The sequence below is a fragment of the Scyliorhinus canicula genome, chromosome 7 (assembly GCF_902713615.1).
Source record: "Scyliorhinus canicula chromosome 7, sScyCan1.1, whole genome shotgun sequence".
Classification (NCBI taxonomy): domain Eukaryota; kingdom Metazoa; phylum Chordata; class Chondrichthyes; order Carcharhiniformes; family Scyliorhinidae; genus Scyliorhinus; species Scyliorhinus canicula.
In genome coordinates, this window is record NC_052152.1 from 116617154 (window position 1) to 116638758 (window position 21605).

General features: G+C 44.2%; 1 protein-coding gene across 1 annotated transcript in view; it reads left to right on the top strand.

The window, feature by feature from the left end:
* The window catches only part of LOC119969120 (cilia- and flagella-associated protein 44), a 338226-nt gene that overhangs the window by 44094 nt on the left and 272527 nt on the right, over window positions 1–21605 (top strand). The window contains exons 5-7 of the mRNA XM_038802337.1: window positions 5848–6064; window positions 8479–8593; window positions 15865–16029. Of these exons, the coding sequence (XP_038658265.1) occupies window positions 5848–6064; window positions 8479–8593; window positions 15865–16029 (497 nt within the window). The remainder of the gene's footprint in view (window positions 1–5847; window positions 6065–8478; window positions 8594–15864; window positions 16030–21605) is intronic.

Sequence of the window (21605 nt, forward strand, 5' to 3'; positions counted from 1 at the left end):
GCTTCGGTCGGGTGTTCTTTCCAAGAGCCGGTGCAGACTCGATGGGACAAATGTCCTCCTTCTACACTGTAAATTATATGATTCTATTAGTGCCATCCAGTGAGGCCAGTACTGGTCATTTGCACATCTATCTATTCTAGCAGTCCACCTTTGGCCATATATATATCTGCCTGCCCTCTAAGTTCTGGAATTCCCTCGTGTAACATCTCCACTTCCTGGCGTCTCCCTCCTCCTTCCCCTGCTCATTCCTTATCTAGTTGGTGTCACACCTTGTCCATGCCTGTGAAGCATCTTGGGGAAATTTTCCTTCGTTAAGGGCAATTTTCAAAGACATGCAGTTGTGGGCAGCAAGGTGGCACAGCGGCACAGTGGTTAGCACTGCTGCCTCATGGCGGCGAGGACCCAGGTTCGATCCTGGCCCTGGGTCACTGTCTGTCTGGAGTTTGCACAATCTCCCCTTTTCTCCCCTCACCCCCACAACCCAAAAAGATGTGCAGGGTAGGTGGATTGGCCATGCTAAAATAGTTCCTGAATTGGAAAAAAAAAATTGGGTACTCGAAATTTATTTAAAATAAGATATGCGGTTGTTGCTCAGTTTGAGCTAACCACAAGGATTGGGGAGAGGAGATAGGAAGGATGGTTCTGAGGTTCATATTCTCCCTGCACATGAGCACAAATATAGCCTATCGTCATTGGTGGCTCCTCTCCATTATGTTGTCTATCACCACAGCCCACCGTGATACCCCTTGGCCACAGCCCACTGTGATACCCCTTGGCTACAGCCCACTGTGATATCCCTTGGCTACAGCCCACCGTGATAGCACTTGGCCACAGTCCACCATGCAATCCCCTCGACAATACTCGGTGTGCTACCTCCTCGCGACCCTATTTGCCATAGACAACCGCACGGCACATTGCCACAGCTCACCATGCTGCCCCATCGCCACAGCTCACCGTGCTGCCCCATCGCCACAGCTCACCGTGCTGCCCCATCGCCACAGCTCACCGCGCTGCCGGTTTCCTCCCACAGTCCAAAGATGTTCAGGTTAGGTGGATTGGCCATGCTAAATTGCCCTTAAGTATCCAAAAATGTTATAATAATCATAATAATCTTTATTGTCACAAGTAGGTTTCCATTAACACTGCAATGAAGTTACTGTGAAAAGCCCCTAGTCACCACATTCCGGCACCTGTTCGGGTACACGGCAGGAGAATTCAGAATGTCCAAATTACCTAACAGCCCGTCTTTTGGGACTTGGTGGTGGTGGGTGGGGGGGGAAGAACCCGGAGCACCTGGAAGAAACCCACGCAGACACGGGGAGAACGTGCAGACTCCGCACAGACAGTGTCCCACGGCAGAAATCAAATCTGGGACCCTGATGCTGTGAAGCAACAGTGCTAACCACTGTTACTGGTTTACGGGGATAGGATGGAGGTGTGGGCTTTCGTGGGGTGCTCATTTCAAGAGCCAGTGCACTGCTAATTCCATGATTTTGACAAGTTTAGATAAGTTGAGTGATTGGACGAATGAATGGCTGATGCAGCTTAATTTGGAGAAATGCGAGGTTATCCATTTTGGTAGCAAAAACAAGAAGACAGCCTATTATCTGAATGACCATAAATTAGGAGAAAAGGATTGTGCAACGAGACCTGAGTGACCACCAGTCACTGAAGGCAATCAGTGAAGGTAAGCATGCAGGTGCAGCAAGCAGGCAAATGGTATGTTGGCCTTCATAGCAAGAGGATTCGAGGACAAAGAACAAAGAAAACTACAGCACAGGAACAGGCCCTTCGGCCCTCTCAGCCTGCACCGATCCAGATCCTTTATCTAAACCTGTCTCCTATTTTCCAAGGTCTACTTCCCTCTGTTCCCCGCCCGTTCATATATCTGTCTAGATGCATCTTAAATGATGCTATCGTGCCCGCCTCTACCATCTCCGCTGGCAAAGCGTTCCAGGCACCCACCACCCTCTGCGCAAAAAGCTTTCCACGCACATCTCCCTTAAACTTTCCCCCTCTCACCTTGAAATCGTGACCCCTTGTAATTGCCACCCCCAATCTTGGAAAAAGCTTGTTGCTATCCACCCTGTCCATACCTCTCATAATTTTGTAGACCTCAATCAGGTCCCCCCTCAACCTCCGTCTTTTCAACGAAAACAATCCTAATCTACTCAACCTTTCTTCATAGCTAGCACCCTCCATACCAGGCAACATCCTGGTGAACCTCCTCTGCACCCTCTCTAAAGCATCCACATCCTTCTGGTAATGTGGCGACCAGAACTGCATGCAGTATTCCAAATGTGGCCTAACCAAAGTCCTATACAACTGTAACATGACCTGCCGACTCTTGTACTCAATACCCCGTCCGATGAAGGCAAGCATGCTGTATGCCTTCTTGACCACTCTATTGACCTGCGTTGCCACCTTTAGGGTACAATGGACCTGAACTCCCAGATCACTCTGTACATCAATTTTCCCCAGGACTCTTCCATTGACCATATAGTCCGCTCTTGAATTTGATCTTCCAAAATGCATCACCTCGCATTTGCCTGGATTGAACTCCATCTGCCATTTCTCTGCCCAACTCTCCAATCTATCTATATTTTGCTGTATTCTCTGACAGTCCTCCTCGCTATCTGCAACTCCACCAATCTTAGTATCATCTGCAAACTTGCTAATGAGACCACCTATACCTTCCTCCAGATCATTTATATATATCACAAACAACAGTGGTCCGAGCATGGATCCCTGTGGAACACCACTAGTCACCCTTCTCCATTTTGAGACACTCTGTTGCACCAATACTCTCTGTCTCCTGTTGCCCAGCCAGTTCTTTATCCATCTAGCTAGTACACCCTGAACCCCATATGGCATCACTTTTTCCATCAACCTGCCATGGGAAACTTTATCAAACGCCTTACTGAACTCCATGTATATGACATCTACAGCCCTTCCCTCATCAATTAACTTTGTCACTTCCTCAAAGAATTAAAGGAATTAAAGAATTACAGGAGCAGGGAAACCTATAAAATTATAACAGGACTAGACAGGGTAGATGCAGGAAGGATATTTGTGATGGTGGGTGTCCAGAACCCGGGGTCACAGTCTGAGGATACAGGGTAAACCACTTAAGGCCGAGATGGGTAGAAATTTCTTCACCCAGAGAGTGGTCGGCCTGTGGAATCCGTTATCGCAGGAAGTAGTTGAGGTCAAAACATTGCATGTTTTCAAGAAGCAGTTAGATATAGTACTGAGGGCGAAGGAGAACAAAGGATGTGGGGGTAAGTGGGATTAGGCTATTGAATTGGATGGTCAGCGATGATCATAATGAATAGTGACGCAGGCTAGAAGGGATGAATGGCCTCCTATTTTCTATGTTTCTGTCATAAGAGTCATTGAGGTTTACAGCATGGAAACAGGCCCTTCGGCCCAACTTGTCCATGCTGCCCAGTTTTTAATCACTAAGCTAGTCCTAATTCCCCACATTTGGGCCATATCCCTCTTATACCCATATTACCCATATAACTATCTAAATGCTGTTGCTCGTTGTGCTAAGTGTGCTTTACACTTAATTTGCTCTGTTTAATCACCTTGCTCTAGAGTCGCCAGGTATCTTTATGATACCACCACGAGGTTCAAGTTCAAGTGCTGATCAATAACTCAATACACCAGTTAGCAAGGTTCAGATCAAAACACATTTATTATATACAGTCAATCGCTACTCATGTATAAAATACTACTCACTATTTCTAACACTAGAAGGCCAATACTTAGCTTTGGAAAAGGGACCCACTAGGTCAGGGAACAATGGCCTCTCGTTCGATCCTGAGTCTGCAGGCTTCCAGCTGGTATGGACTAAGGGTTAGGAGCGCCTATCTCGTAGCGTGAGTTGACTGGACACTTACTTGGTTGGTGCAGCTGCTGGGCAGGTCTCTCCGAGTTGAGAGTCACGGTCAAGAGTTCTTTGAGAGCAGCCAAGAAGACCTGCCAAGAGAGCGAGCTGAACTTGGGGACTCTATTTTATAGTCCCCAGGGGCTTTGCGCCCTTTTGGGCACACCCGGTATCTGGTTCCAATTGATTGGACTAAGTTCCAATCGCTTCTATCGATTTCTCCAATACTGGAGCTGTTCCCTGATCGCTAGGCGTTTCTTAAATGTCCGTTGGCCTTCCTTTGTCTTGGTTCCTGCTGGCGCCGAGGAGTCTGATTTGGTCTTGATTACTCTTAATGTTACCAATTGTTCCCGGGGATCGCTCATCAATATGTAGATGGTTGTTAGTTTCAGTGCTGTCTGGGTTTCTGCAAGTTCTAATATACAGGAGATTTTGCACCTGCTTGTTTTCTTGCGTTTGGCCATTTCTCCCTGCATTCTTAGCGGACCTCCATTTTAAAGTCGGGAAGTGGCCAACCCAGGTGGCTACAATGCTTTTTTAAAGACAAAATTGTACCGCCTCTACCACTGCCTCTGGCAGCTCGCTCCAGACACTCACCACCCTCTGTGTGAATAAATTGTCCCTCTGGACCCTTTTGTATCTCTCCCCTCTCACTTTAAACCAATGCCCTCTAGTTTTCGATCCCCTGATAACTAATACCCTCCAGACCAGGCAACATTCTGGTAAACATCTTCTATACCCTCTCAAAAGCATCCACATCCTTCAGGTAGTGTGGCGACCTGAATTGTATGCAATATTCCAAATGTGGTCTAACCAAGGTTCTGTACAGCTGCAGCATGACTTGCTAATTTGTATACTCAAAGCCCTGACTGATGGAGACAAACATACCGTATGCCTTCTTGACTGCCTTATCCACCTGCGTTGCCACTTTCAATGATCTGTGGACCTGTACGCCCAGATCTCTCTGCCTGTCAATATTCCTAAGAGTTCTGCCATTTACTCTCTGATTAGTACCTGTATTATACCTTCCAAAATGCATTGCCTCACATTTGTCCGGATTAAACTCCATCTGCCATTTCTCCGCCCAAGTCTCCAACCGATTTATATCCTGCTGTATCCTCTGACAATCCTCTTCACTATCTACAACACCACCAATTTTTGTGCAAACGTACTAATTAGACCAGCTACATTTTTCTCCAAATCATTTATATGTACCACGAACAACAAAGGTCCAAGCACTGATCCTGCGGAACACCACTAGTCATAGCCTTCCACTCAGAAAAACACCCTTCTACTGCGACCCTCTGTCTTCTATGATTAAGCCAGTTCTGTACCGATCTTGCCAGCTCTATCCCCTGTGACTTCGCCTTTTGTACCAGTCTGCCATGAGGAACCTTGGCAAAGGCTTTATTGAAGTCCATGTAGATAAAACCTACTGCACTTTCTTCATCAATCATTTTCGTCACTTCCTCAAAAAACTCAATCAAGTTAGTGAGATATGACCACCCCTTCACAAAACCTTGCTGCCGATCGCTAATATGTCCAGTCCCAGGTGTCTGTCCATGTGGAGTTTGCACATTCCCCCCTGTCTGCATGGGTCTCATCCTCACAACCTAAAGATGTGCAGGGTTGGTGGATTGACCACACTAAATTGCCCCTTAATTGGAAAAATTGAAAAAAACTCAAGTAAGCAGATTGTTCAAACTTTAATTGTCTTTTCAGGGTACTCTGAAAATTTAAGTATACTTTGGCTCAAGGTCCTATGGCAGTCAGTAGTCAGTAACTAGTATTTACTCCTCTTAAGGTTGATTAGCATCTGATAAAGTACGTGCCTACAATGTGAGAGATAGGTGGCTACTGCTAAATTGCAAAAAATATACTGAGCACGGGTTCCCTTGTTATGATGAATAAGATTACTGCGGGGAACAATCATTCTGTGTATTCTTCCTTCCCAGGAGGAACCGAGCAGTCTTATGCTTTTGCTGACTTTAATGCATCAGGTAATCTGCTGGCCAGTGTGGGGGGTTATCCAGATTACATGCTCACCATCTGGAATTGGAAGCAGGAAAAAATAGTGCTGCGCTCGAAAGCCTTTTCGCAGGATGTTTATCGGGTCACCTTCTCGCCAGAAAATGACGAACAGCTAACCACCTCCGGGACAGGACATATCAGGTCTGTGATCAAAACAAGTTGTCATCAATTCTGGATTGCATCCCCTGTTAGTATATTATGCTTTAATAGTTTTCTGATTGTGAATTGAGTAAATTAAGAAGGTTGGCTTGGGAACAAAGTGTGCTGGGGAATGTCTATGCCGCTGCTCCCCACTCCCAATAGGGAGCCATGCTTGCACGAAGTGCAGATCAGAGAATCATTGCAGCATTGTAATACTGAGAGTGCGGGTGTAGTTAGCTACTTCAACAAATTATGTTGAAGGTACTTATGTTCCTAAGTGCTTTGGGTCTAATCATAGAATTACTGATTAGTTACAGCGCAGATGGAGGCCATTTGGTCTGTGGTATCCATGGTGGCTGTCCAGAGCAACTCACCTAACCCTAGCTTTTTCCCTGTAGGACTGCAACTTCGGGCCTCACGGTAGCATGGTGGTTAGCATCAATGCTTCACAGCTCCAGGGTCCCAGGTTCGATTCTCGGCTGGGTCACTGTCTGTGTGGAGTCTGCACGTCCTCCCCGTGTGTGCGTGGGTTTCCTCCGGGTGCTCCGGTTTCCTCCCACAGTCCAAAGATGTGCGGGTCAGGTGGATTGGCCATGCTAAATTGCACGTAGTGTAAGGTTAATGGGGGATTGTTGGGTTATGGGTATACGGGTTACGTGGGTTTAAGTAGGGTGATCATTGTTCGGCACAACATCGAGGGCCGAAGGGCCTGTTCTGTGCTGTACTGTTCTATGTTCTATGTTTATTTTTACATAATGATCCAATTCTCCTTTGAAGGCCCGAATTGAATCTGCCACCACCACATTCTTCGGCATTGCTGTGTAAAAATGTTTTTCCTCACGTCGCTATTTAATCTGTTGCTAAGCACGTTAAATCTGTGCCCTCTGGATCTCAATGGTTCTGCCAATGACCAGTCCCCCCCCCCCCCCCCATCCACTCCTCCTGATTTTGAGCACCTCTATTAAATTTTCTCTTCACCCAAATAGTACAGGCCCAGCTTCTCCAATTTAACCATGTAACTGAGGCTCCATATCCCCAGAACCATTCTTGTGAATCTTTTTTGCACCCTATCTAACGCCTTCAAATCCATCTAAAGTGTGGTGCCCAGAACTGGACACAATACTCAAACTGTGGCCAAACTAGTGTTTTATACAGGTTTATCATAACCTCCTTGCTTTTGTACCAGAATCCGTAGAAGTGCAGAAGGAGACCATTTGGCCTATCAAATCTACCTAGGTCCACGCCTCCGTAACCCACCTTTGGACCAAAGGGGCAATTTAGAATGGCCAATCCACGTAACCTGCACATCTTTAGACTGTGAGAGGAAACCGGGGCACCTGGAGGAAACCCACGCAGACACGGGGAGAATGTGCAAACTCCACACAGACAGTGACCCAAGGCCAGAATCAAACCCGAGTCCCCGGCGCTGTGAGGCAGCAGTGCTAACCACTGTGCCACTGTGCTTCCCTCTGTCCACTTTGAGCCCTATTGACTATTATGCTCCAATTTATAATATCCAGGATGTTGCATGTTTTATTAACTGCGTTCTCAACCTGCCTTGCCATATTCAATGATTTATGTACAGATCTCCCCAGTTACTCTGGCTCCATTTCGCACTTCAGAATTGATTCCTCTATTTTATGTTGTGTCTCCTCATTCTTCCTACCAAAATTGATACTTCACATTTCTCTGCATTTAATTTAATCTGCCACATATCTGTTCATTAAACAAACCTAAATATGTTTTCTTGAGGTTTATTTGTATCCTCCTCAGATCACAATACTTACAAATTTTGAGTATCTGCAGATTTTAAAATTGTGCCCTGTACGTGCAAGTCTAGGACATATATTTAGATATAATCTAGTATTGATATCAAATGATCATTACTAATTTGGGTATTCCACCTGCTTGATTCCCAAGGGAGGAAAATTGCTCTAAAATAGTAAGATTAGTTTGAATTGTGCTATGGGGCTCCATGTTTCCAAGGTAGATGCAAAGAATTGTAGAATTGCAACTCATCACTGACAGTTCAGTGGGTGCCTCATTTTATGTGCAAAGTAAACTGTGTTTTTTCATTGCTTTTATTTTATTGGAGACAGTGACTTTGTTTCTACAAGCCAGCATAATGTGCAGCGACAGTGAGAAGTCAACTTATGCTGTTTTTAACATGGTCTTGCAGTTAACATAAAGCGCAAAGGTATAGTTGGATGTGATAGTCTCCAAATAATACTGGTATATAGTCAGAAGAGTGTCTACTGACACATTTGTGTTATGAAGTCATCTCCATTCTGGATGGGAATAGTGATGTCACTACGTGCAGCCTCTGTAGTATTACAACTTTGCAATAAGGCTCATGTAAAGCATGCAACCTGTGGAGATTCTCAACTCATTGTTTGGTTTCTTAATGTCTCCAGGTTTTGGAAGATGGTGGAGACCTTCACTGGGCTGAAACTGCAAGGTGAACTTGGCAGGTTTGGCAGAACTGCGCTGACAGACATTGATGGTTATGTAGAGTTACCAGATGGAAAGGTACTGTTGGCAATTTTCTACCCCGAGTTAGGAAGATAACATTCAGGGCAGATAACATTCAGTTTTTCAAGAAGAGATGTGATCATGAATGAAAATTTGGACGATTTTCTATTATTGATTTCAAAGTATTGTTGCATTTTGGAATTATTCTTGTGTCACATCACCTGTCACACTAAATATAAATATAAACCTTTACCTGTATTTTCTGACAGAAAAGTTTTGCAAAGAATCAGGCAAGCAGTATCGAAGAATATCCTCATTAAAGAAAGCTAAATACAGAGTCAAAGTTTATACTAGAAAGTGGGATAGAGGAGACTAGAACAGAAGATTAGGTAAATCGTGAAATGGTAGTCAAGTGATTGAATTTAAAATTGTTAAAGGCAGAGAGCACTGAGTAAGGTAAATTCCCAAACGTTGAGATCTTGGAAGACAAAATGAATTTGGAGGTAGTTCCACACGTCTTCATTTTAACGCAGTGAAAATGGAGCAAGACTATAGATCACAGAGATTGGGAGGAATCTTCTGTAGATACATTCACGATATGACGATGCAAGAAAGAGGAAGATTGTGTGGGGCGTCTGAGTGAGATGTACTCGTACCTTTTTTTAAAACAAAGGATTGATCACTTTTGATGTCAATTATAAGCGACGGAATTCTCCAGTCCCCCAGCCCCATGTTTCTCGGTAGCGCCGTTCGCTGGTGGTGGGATTTTCTACTCCCACCACTTCTCAATGGGATTTTCCCATTGAAACCACCCCATGTTGCCGGAAACCCACGGACAGGGTTGGGCTGCTGGCGGGAAAACAGAATCACAAATGCCAGCGAATTCTGGCCCATGGTTGTCACAGGCACTGTATTTGATTGTTGGAAGGAAAAATCTCCATTTACACAGCACGTTATAATGTGTCTCAGCATTTCAAATGCAGGCTGTGAAGGGAGACAGAGAGATAGGTTGGGGGTAGAAATTAAGAGAAGGCTTGCTATTCAGATAGGTTGCTGAACTCTCCACCAGCAGGATTCTCCGTTGTGCAGGAAGTGCACCCGTGCCCGTGGGTTTCCCAGCGGTGTGGGATGGCCAAAATGGGAAATCCCATAGGAAGATGGCAGGAATAGAGAATCGTGCTACCAGGGAGGGCGCGCCATCCAGGAAAACATGGCGGACAGAGAATCCCGCCCCAAGATCTTTTTCTTTTTTTATAAATTTAGAGTACCCAATTCATGTTTTCCAATTAAAGGGCAATTTTAGCGTGGCCAATCCACCTAACCTGCACATCTTTGGGTTGTGGGGGGGAGGGAGGGGGGAAGGGGGGGACCCATGCAAACACGGGGAGAATGTGCAAACTCCACACGGTGGACAGTGACCCAGAGTTGGATTGAACCTGGACCTCGGCGCCATGAGACAGCAATGCTAACCACTGCGCCACCGTCCTGCCCTTCAAGATTTCTTTCCTGGTGTCCTGTTCTGTTAGGAACGGACGAGGTCTGATTTGGAATATCAATGAGGTACTGATTGAGAGGCATTAGCTTTTGGGATACACTTGATCGAGTGTGAGGTTTCCCAACCTTCTGTTTCCTATTGGTTCTGGTAATCTGGTAATGATCTGCATTGAGCTGCTCTGGGAGGCAATTCAGGAAGACTCCTGCTCCATGATTACTGGGCTGCTTACTGGAAGTTGAAACAAACATATTAAGGTGCCCAGAACATAAAACTCGCAACTTGCCTGCATAGGCACAGCACGAGTCAGCGTTACACATTTATAAGACGTAGGAGCAGAAATAGGCCACTCGGCCCATCGAGTCTACTCCGTCATTCAATCGTGGCTGAAATGTTTCTCATCCCCGTTCTCATGCCTTCTCTCCATAACCCCTGGTCCCCTTATTAATCAAGAACATGTCTTAAAGACACTCAGTGATTTGGCCCCCACAGCCTTCTGTGGCAAAGAGTTCCACAGATTCACCACCCTCTGGCTGAAAACATTCCTCCTCATCTCTGTTTTAAAGGATCATCCCTTCAGTCTGAGGCTGATCTCTGGTTCTAGTTTTTCCTTCTAGTGGAAACATCCTCTCCACATCCACTCTATGCAGGCCTCTCAGTATCCTGTAAGTTTCAATACGGTCTCCCCCTCATCCTTTTAAACTCCAACAAGTACAAACCCAAAGTCATCAACTACTCCCCATATGACAAGCTCTTCATTCCAGGGATTATTTAAAAAAAATGTATTTTATTCCAATTTATTCAAACAGTTACAAAACATAAATAATCCAGGGAACATGCTCCCCATCTCGCAATTTTAGTTTTGTGCAAGTTTTTCCCCATTTTCACCCCACATCCCCTCACTCCTCCCCCCGTGACAAACAGCTCCTCAAACATGGCCACAAACAGCCCCGCCTTGCCTTGAAGTCCTCCCTTGAACCCCTCAGTTCATACTTGATTTTTTCCAAACGGGGAAAGTCATATAAATCTCCGAGCCAAGCTGCACCCCCCGGTGGTGTCGCCAACCGCCATTCCAATAAAATTCTTCATCGGTCAAACAGAGAGGCAAAGGCCACAACATCGGCCTTCCTTCCCTCCATCAACTCCAGCTTCTCCGATATCCAGAAGATTATCACCATAGGGTCAGGCCTGACCTCTTCTCCCACAATCTTTGTTAGTGTCATGAAAGCTTCCGCACAGTATCTCTCCAATTTCTTGCAGCCTCAGAACATATGCCTGTAATTTGCTGGTACTCGCCCACACTTGTTTCTGCCCTTGTTTTACTACCTTCCGACTTCCTGCATCGTTTCCCATCCCCAACCGCTCCAGGGGGGCTATTTGCTAGAGCGTTTGGAGAATGTTTAAACTCGTGTGGCAGGGGGATGGGAAACGATGCAGGAAGTTGGAAGGTAGTAAAACAAGGGCAGAAACAAAAGGCAGTGAGGGGGAAGTGTAAGGCAGAGAAGCCATAGTCAAAAATCAAAAAGGCCGACAGTATAAGGTGCAGTGACTGAGGGGAGCTCAGTGAATAGGCCCAGTAATACTAAAAGGAATAAAATGGGAAATAAAAACATAAATGAAAAGCGACGCGGCAGTTTATTACTGAAGATATGGGTTCAACGACAAGGAAAATTAGGAGAAACGTTAAGAGGCAAAATAACTTAGGAGAGGTTACTGATCAAAGTGTTAAGATTCAAAACAGAGGTATAAAAGCCAACATAAGTGTACTTTACCTGAATGCTCGTAATATTCGGAATAAAGTAAATGAGTTGATTGCGCAAATCATCGTGAATGACTATGATTTAGTGGCCATTACTGAAACACGATTAAAGGATGGTCATGCCTGGGAGTTAAATATCCAAGGGTATCAAACTATTCGGAAGGACAGAGTGGATGGTAAAGGAGGTGGTGTAGCTCTGTTATTTAAGGATGACATCCGGGCAATAATAAGGGATGACATCGGTGCTATGGAGGATGAGGTTGAATCCATTTGGGTGGAAATCAGGAATAGTAAGGCGAAAAAGTCACTGATAGGAGTAGTCTATAGGCCACCAAAGAGCAACATTATGGTGGGGCAGGCAATAAACAAAGAAATAACTCATGCATGTAGAAATGGTAGAACAGCTATCATGGGGGATTTTAATCTACATGTCGATTGGTTTAACCAGGTTGGTCAAGGCAGCCTTGAGGAGGCGTTTATAGAATGTATCCGCGATAGTTTCCTAGAACAGTATGCAATGGCACCTACGAGGGAACAAGCGGTCCTAGATCTGGCCCTGCGAGATTGATTGATTAATGATCTCATAGTTAGGGATCCTCTTGGAAGGAGCAATCATAATATGGTGGAATTTAAAATACAGATGGAGGGTGAGAAGGTAAAATCAAACACTAGTGGTTTGTGCTTAAACAAAGGAGATTACAATGGGATGAGAGAAGAGTTGGCTAAGGTAGACTGGGAGCAAAGACTTTATGGTGAAACAGTTGTGGAATGGGCAGCACGGTAGCATTGTGGATAGCACAATGGCTTCACAGCTCCAGGATCCCAGGTTCGATTCCGGCTTGGGTCACTGTCTGTGCGGAGTCTGCACATCCTCCCCGTGTGTGCGTGGGTTTCCTACGGATGCTCCGGTTTCCTCCCACAGTCCAAAGATGTGCAGGTTAGGTGGATTGGCCATGATAAATTGCCCTTAGTGTCAAAAATTGCCCTTAGTGTTGGGTGGTGTTACTGGGTTATGGGGATAGGGTGGGTATGTTGACCTTGGGTAGGGTGCTCTTTCCAAGAGCCGGTGCAGACTCAATGGGTCGAATGGCCTCCTTCTGCACTGTAAATTCTATGAAACTGTGGAGAACCTCCCAAGCGGTTTTTCACAGAACTCAGCAAAGGTTTATACCAACAAACAGGAAGGACGGTAGAAAGAGAGAAAATCGACTGTGGATATGGAAGGAAATACGGGTGAGTATCAAATTGAAGGAAAAAGCATACAAAGTGGCAAAGATTAGTGGGAGACTAGAGGACTGGGAAATCTTTAGGGGCAACAGAAAGCTACTAAAAAAAGATAAAGAAGAGTAAGATAGATTATGAGAGTAAACTTGCTCAGAATATAAAAACAGACAGTAAAAGTTTCTACAAATATATAAAACAAAAAAGAGTGGCTAAGGTAAATATTAGTCCTTCAGAGGATGAGAAGGGAGATTTGATAATGGGAGATGAGGAAATGGCAGAGGAACTGAACAGGCTTTTGAAATGAAATGAAAATCGCTTATTGTCACGAGTAGGCTTCAATGAAGTTACTGTGAAACGCCCTTAGTCGCCACATTCCGGCGCCTGTCCGGGGAGGCTGGTACGGGAATCGAACCGTGCTGCTGGCCTGCTTGGTCTGCTTTAAAAGCCAGCGATTTAGCCCAGTGAGCTAAACCAGCTTGAGGGCCCAGATGGCCTACTCCTGCTCCTAGTTCTTATGTTCTTATGTTCTTCCTCGCACGAGTCATTTGTACTACCTTGAATTGTATCAGGCTCATCCTCGCACACGAGGAGGTTGAGTTTACCCTGCGTAGTGCCTCACTCCAGACTCCCCAATCAATCTGCCGTCCCAGCTTCTCCCCGCATTTCTCCTTAACATTCACCACCCGCTCACCTCCCTGCTCTCCCAACCATCCAAAACTGTCCCCAATCCTGCCCTCCTCTTCCACGTCCGAGAGCAGCAACCTCTCCACGAGGGCATACTTCGTCAGCTTGGGGAATCCTTTCCAGACCTTCCGTGCAAAGTCCCTTATCTGTAAATATCTAAATTCACATCCTCTCGGGACGTCTACCCTCTCCTTCAGCTCCTCTGTGCTTATGAACCTCTCTTCCAGGTACAAATGTCTCGCCCTCACCAGCCCCACTTCTCTCCACTCCCTATACATAACATCCATTCCCCCCCCCCCCCCCCCCCCGGTTCAAATCTGTGGTACTCACATAGTGGTATTAACATCGACATCACCTTCATCATGGACTGTGTAACTGGGCTCTCCGTATATCTCCTTGGCACCAGCAGCAACGCTGCCGTCATTGTAGCCCTCAGGCTGGGCCCTCTGCAGAATTCTTCCTCCTTCCTAATCCATTCTGTCCCCTCTCCCTCACACCACCGCCTCACCTTCTCCACGTTCGCCACCCAATAATAATGCAACAGGTTTGGCAATGCCATCCCCCCCCTTCTGCCTCTGTAACAGGGTCCTCTTGGCACCTTCCCTGCCCACATGAACTCTGAAATAACTGTATTAAACTTCCGGAAAAAGGCCTTTGGTACAAAAATCGGGAGCATCTGGAATATGAATAAGAACCTTGGCAGGGCATTCATTTTCACCACTTGGACTCTCCCTGCCAGAGGCAGGTGCAGTGTATCCCATCTCTTAAAATCCTCCCTAATCTCCTCCACCAGCTTTGTGCCTTCGAAGTACATCCCTGCTCTTGTACTCTAGCCCTCTCGACCTGAATGTTAACATTACATTTGCCTTCCTAACTGCTTGCACGTTAACCTTAAGAGAATCTTGAACTAGGACTCCTGAGTCCCTTCTGATTTCCTGAGCCTTTCCCCATTTAGAAAATAATCTCTGCCTCCCAATTTGCATAACCTCACACCTTTCCACATTGTATTCCATATGCCCCTTATTTGCCCACTCTCCTAGCCTGTCCAAATCCTTCTGCAGGCCCCACTGCTTCCTCAATACTACCTCTCACTCTGCATATCTTTGTATCATCTGCAAACGTAGCAATAGTGCCCGCCGTCCTATTTCCAGATTATTAATGTATATTGTGAAACGTTGTGGTTCCAGCACCGACCCCTGAGGCACACCACTAGTCACCTGCTGCCACCCTGAAAAGGACGCCCTAACTTTCAACGCCAGTGTGGCAGATAGGTTCCATGAAAACATCTGACTGAACTATAAATACGATGCATCCCTGATTCTCTCGAGATAAATCTACTCTGAGAACGGGATCACAATCCAGGCATTAGATCCTGGGAATGATTTTTCAGTAGAGTCCTTCACGAAGCCTCGGGGTACTTGTGTCAGGCTTGATAATTGTGAATTCTCGAGTGCTGCACAGTGATGAAGGCTGCAACCTCCTGAAGTTTTTTTTTGCTAATTGTGCCCTATTTAGTAACATCAGCTTAGTCTAATGGAAATAAATTATTACACAAAGAAAAATGGTTGAAACTAAACCGAGGCAAAAGAGGAGCTACAAATTATTTATCCGGTGTCAGGATATCCCTAATTTTCACAGCCAATTAAATAATTTTGACATATAACCGTTGTTTTGCAGGCAGACCTGGTTGCCAATTTATGCAGAACAGCTTTATATGAAAAAACAGTAAATCTTCCTTTTAGTCATATAAATTGAGAGATCAGAGTTGACCAAGGCAACATTCAAATATTCTGCGGACCAAGTGCTGGAAAATAGGATTAGAATAGATAGGGAGGGCAGCCCGTGGCACAGTGGTTAGCACTGGGACTACAGTGCTGGGGACCCGGGCTCGAATCCCGGCCCTGGGTCACTGTCCATGTGGAGTTTGCACACTCTCCCCGTGTCTGCATTGGTTTCAACCCCACAACCCAAAGATGTGCAGGTTAGATGGATTGGCCATGCTAAATTGCCCCTTAATTGGAAAAAAATAATTGGGTACTCTGAATTTATTTAAAAAAAGAATAGATAGGTGTTGATGGGCGGTGCAGAGTGGATGTGCTGAAGGGCCTCTTGCTGCGGTGTAAAACTCTATAATCTGTCTAATTGTATTTGTATCCTGCTTTCTTGCAGGTAGTGTCTGGCTCTGAATGGGGCAATATGTTGTTGTGGGATGGTGGTCTTATCAAAGTGGAACTCTGCAGAAGGGATGGCAAGCCGTGTCATCATGGACCGATAAATCAGTTTGTACTGGACGAGGGAGAACTTATCACTGTTGGAGCTGATGGATGTGTGCGGGTAAGTAGTAACAGGTATTCAACCCTGTAGCTGAACAAACTTCACTCCAGTCTGAACAGTAGAGTGGGCTGTCGTATTTCAGTTGCGATGCACTTTATTCCTGTCACATACCAAACGACAATGTTAACAACTCAGTTTTTTCTTTTTAAATTTTGAGGTTGTGGTTCCCTGAACGGATTCATTTAATTAGACATTTCAGAAATCTCTAGTACAGCAATCATTAATGCTCGCCCGTGTACTTAGCATCATAAGAGCTGCAGTTATGGCATGGTCAGAGCATGACATGAAGAAATTCTGAAGCGCCAATCCCCACAGCTTGACATGTGTTGGCGAATCTCTGCCAATCTCTTGTTAATTTTCGGGTGCCCTCCATTCCCCCATACATTGGACTGTAAAATACCAAGTAGTGTAAACCCTGTCCTCAGTACTTACCCAACATCGCAGTCATATTTATTCTGCAAGTTATTTTTATGAGGAAAACACAAATCTTTCAGCCCACAGTTTCTATTTTTTCCTTAATTTTCAATGCACATGAATTATTCAGATAAGGTTATATAATTTTTCTGCTTTCTGGCTTTTTCAATTCAAAATTTGTCTTCACATTTTGCCTCCGTTATCACACAATTCACAAGGAAACACTATTTATTGTCAATTTTAGTATAACTCCGTTATCTTTATATCCCAAAGCTCCTGTGAAAAATTAAAGAGTGAATGTGTGTTCATGAGGGATTGGATGGCTGAGGGGTCAGGATAGCAGATGGGTAGGCTGCAATTGGGTGAGTGGGTTGGTGGGTCAGTCAAGTCAGGCCATGAGGCAGTGTCAGGCTGGGGGCCAGTCTGATCACCTTTGAGGCTAGTCAGGTTGGGCCAAGCATCACAAGGTGGAGACAGGCCACGGAGACATTAAGTGGGAGTTGGAGGAGAATAAGAGCGGTCTGAGGGTAGTCGGAGAGATCACTGTGAATGATTAGGGGGTTAGTTCTGTTACCCTTGTCATGTTAAAGTACCATTAAGAAATGGGTGTTTAAGAAATGTACCTTTAAGAAATGGGTTTTTATAAATGGGTGTGTTTATAAGTACCTGTAGTGAGAGTACCTTTAAGAAATGGGTGTTTATTACTGCAGTGATGTCAGAGAGTGTGTGGAGCTGTGCTGTCTGTCAGCTTTTTACTTTCGTTTTAGGCTGTTTGCTGCAGGGTGTGTTTTTGTGTTTTAGTTTTGTTATCAAAGATGGATAGCTGCAGTTGCAGCCAAAAGGGGTATTAGTCTCTCTCTCACTGTAATCTAAAAACTGGAAATCGATCCTTTGGTGATTTAAAATTAATAACTGCTCTCAGTAGTGACTTTAACCTGATGTGCTTCTGTTTAAAGTTTTTTTAAAAAGTCTTATGGATGTTAAAAGGACAGCTTAAGGGTTACTTAGTGTTGTATTCTTTGGGGTTGTATTTGAATTAATGGTTGATAAGGTGTTCACTATGTTTTAAAATGGTTAACTTGAGTTCATAGAATAAACATTGTTTTGCTTTTAAAAAATACTTTCCCAATTCTGCTGTACCATGCCTGCACAGTGGGCCATGTGCTCCCCATACCACAGTCTATTAAAAGTTGTGGGTCAGGTGAACTCCATGATACACTTTGGTGTTCTCTAAACCCTGGCCCATAACAAGTTGGGAGCTCGAGGGGGCTAAAAGTCTATCTATTGGATTGGCTTTGTGAACTTAAAGACAGTGAGGGGTGAGAATATTGTGGTTGCTTTTCAGGTGTGGTATTCTAGTTTAAGTAGGGAGTGTGTCGTGAACAATGGCTCTTTCAGAGGCTCTGAAGTTTTTGGGGGTGGAGACGGTCACACGCAGTAGCTCACAGGGACTAAAAGCAGACTGTTAGATTTAGCAAAAACATTGCAGTTAACATTACCTGACAAAATGCAAAATGATGAGGTAATTATGGCGGTGGCTAAGCATTTGAAGTTGCCTGAGATACAGTTTGACTCATTGGAAATGGCAAAAAATTCAGTTACAAATTAAACAAATGGAACATGAGAAAGAATTAAAGCAGCTTGAATATGAAAGAGTGAGAGAGCAAAAGGGAAAGGAGAGAGAAGAAAGGAGAAAATAAAGAATAGCCCCAGCAGAACAAAACGAAAGAGAAAGGGAGATACAGATCAGGGAAAAAGAGGAGGAGAGAGAGTTTGAACTTCAGAAAATGGCCATGAAACATGACAGCCAGTTAAAATTGGCAGACGTAAAGGGAAACGTACAGTTGGATGATAGTGATGAGGATAGTGAGAAAGAGCGTCAAAGTCAAAGGCGTGGTGGGGATATATTTAAATATGTCCAAGCATTGCCAAGGTTTGATGAGAAGGAGGTAGAAGACTTTTTCATTTCATTTGAGAACACAGCTAAACAAATGAAATGGCAACAGGGCATGTGGGTATGACTGATTCAAACAAAGCTGGTAGGTAGGGCTAGTGAAGTGTTTGCATCACTACCGGAGGAGGTATCTGGGACGTATGAGGAGGTGAAAAAATCCATCTGAGGTGCATATGAACTAGTGCCTGAAGTCTACAGACAAAGGTTTAGAAGTTTAAGGAAAGAATTTGGTCAAGCATACATGGAGTTTGAAAGGCTCAAACAGAATAATTTTGATAGGTGGATAAGGGCTTTGAAAATAGACCAAAAGTATGAAGCTCTCGGAGAAATTATACTTTTGGAGGAGTTTAAAAATTCAATTCCTGATGTAGTCAGAACTCATGTGGAAGAGCAGAGGGTTAAAACTGCGGGATTAGCAGCAGAAATGGCAGATGATTATGAATTAGTTCTAAAGCAAAGCTTGGTTTCCAACATCAGTTTCAGCCTGTGAGGGATAGAAACTGGGGACATGAGAAATACTCAAGTGGGAAAGGTAAAGGTGATCTGATGGGAGATAATAAGGAGAGTGTACCTCAGACTAATAAAGAAATCCAGGAGGGTGGAAAAGAAATGAAAAATTTTAAATGTTTTCACTGTAATAAACTAGGCCATGTAAAGTCACAGTGTTGGTGGTTGAAGAAAAGCACTGGGAAGGCTGATGTGGTAAAACAGGATAAGACAGTGGGGTTTGTTCAAGTGGTAAAGGACAGCCCAAGTGAAGCGAAGGAGGTGCACAAGATTGGAAAGCCTGATCAAGAGGTGATTGATAAGAAGGTGCCAGATATCTTTAAAGAATTTACTTGTGTGGGTCAAGTTTACTCATGTGTATCAGGAGGAGCACGTAAAGAAGTCACAATTATAAGAGACACAATAGCTAATCAATCTTTGATGGTAAGAGATGAGGAGTTATGTAGTTTGGGAAGAATGTTGCCAGAAAAGGTGGTAATATGTGGAAATCAGGGTGAGAGGAGTAGTGTTCCATTATTTAAGGTAAGGTTGGAAAGTCCAGTGAAGAGTGGTGAAGTGGTAGTAGGAGTAATAGAGAAACTACCTTGTCCAGGAATACAGTTTATCTTGGGTAATGAAAAAGCTGGATCGCAGGTGGGAGTGATGCCTACTGTGGCTGATAAGTCAGTGGAAAATCAAACAACTGAAGTGTTGAAGAACGAATATCCGGATTTTTCCGGATTGTGTAGTAACAAGGTCGCAAAGTCACAGGTAAAGACAAGAGGATAAATCAAAGAGTGAAGATGAAGTTGAAGTGCAATTATCAGAAACGATTTTTGACCAGATGGTTGAAAAAGAACAAGAACAGGTGGAGGATGAGGCAGATATTTTTAGTTCAGGAAAATTGGCGGAGTTACAACAGAAAGATATAGAAATTATACAGATGTATCAGAAAGCATACACAGAAGAGGAATCTGTGTGTGTACCAGAGTGTTATTACCGTAAAAGTGATGTCTTGATGAGAAAATGGAGACCTGCAGGCGGATGAAAAGTGGGCAGAAGTTCATCAAGTAGTATTACCAGTGGGGTACAGAAAGGAGGTGTTGCGAGTTGCACATGAGGTACCAGTGGGAGGTTATTTGGGAATAAGGAAAACTCAAGCTAAAATCCAGAAACATTTTTATTGGCCTGGACTACATAAAGATGTCGTTAAATTTTGTCAATCAAGTCACACATGTCAATTGATAGGGAAACCTCAAGCAGTGATAAAACCAGTACCCTTAATACCCATTCCAGCATTTGAGGAACCTTTTACAAGGGTCCTAATTGATTGTGTAGGACCGCTTCCTAAAACAAAAAATGGAATTAATATCTTTTGATTATAATGAATGTATCTACTAGGTTACCAGAGGCCATCCCAGTACGTAATATTGCAGCTGAAAAGATTGTGGAGGAGTTAGTTAAATTCTTTACTAGATATGGACTACCCACAGAAATACAATCGGATCAAGGATCAAATTTTACCTCAAGGTTATTCAAAGAAGTTATGCATAGTTTAGGAATAAAACAATTAAAATCAACTGTGTACCATCCAGAATCGCAGGGAGTGTTAGAAAGGTGGCATCAGACATTAAAGACAACGTTGAGGGCTTATTGTCAAGATTATCCAGAGGATTGGGAGAAAGGAATTCAATTCGTACTGTTTGCAAATATGGATGCACCTAATGAGTCAACCAAATTCAGTCCTTTTGAACTAATTTTTGGTCATGAGGTAAGAGGACCACTTAAATTGATTAAGGAAAAATTGGTGGGTGAGAAATCGGAAATTACATTATTGGATTACGTGTCAAATTTTAGGGAACGATTAAATAGAGCATGTGAATTGGCTAGACAGTATTTAAAAGGTTCACAACATGTGATGAAACGGGTAGCGGACAAGAAATCCAAAGTTCGTAGTTTTGCCAGTGGAGATAAAGTTTTGGTGTTGTTACCAGTGGTAGGTGAACCTTTAAAAGCTAGGTTTTGTGGACCTTATCAGATTGAAAGGAAATTAAGTGAGGTGAATTATGTGGTTAAAAACAACAGATAGAAGGCTCACTGAGTGTGTCATGTGAATATGCTTAATAGATACTTGGAAAGGGAAGGAGAGAAAAAGGAGGAGGTTTTATTGATTCTAACTCAGTGAGGAACCAAATCCAGATGACTGTGAATTTGACATACCTCAAATTAAATTGGAAAATGAGGATGTTCTTAAAAATTGGGATACGTTGTTGAGTTACCTTCCAGAGGATAAACAAACTGACCTGAAAGAGTTATTTTTAAAAAAATAATAATTTTTATTGAAATTTTTACAAAATATAAACATCACAACTATATTAACAAAACAACCGCGGTAACAACCCAAGAACAACACCCACCCTCTTCCCATTTACCCTTCAGTTCCTCCACCGAGGCCTCGTCTACCTCCTGCATCACCCGGTATATGTCCGAAATCCTCCCTCCTCCAACCCACACCCCCGAGAGCACCCTGTCCCGCACCCCACGTGGGGGCAGCAAGGGGAACCCCTCCACCTGCCGCCTGGCAAACGCCCGCACCTGCATGTACCTAAACATGTTCCCCGGGGGAGCCCAAACTTCCTCTCTAACTCCCCCAAGCTCGCGAACCTCCCCTCCACAAACAGGTCCCTCAACCTCCTAACCCCTACCCTATGCCAGCCCAGAT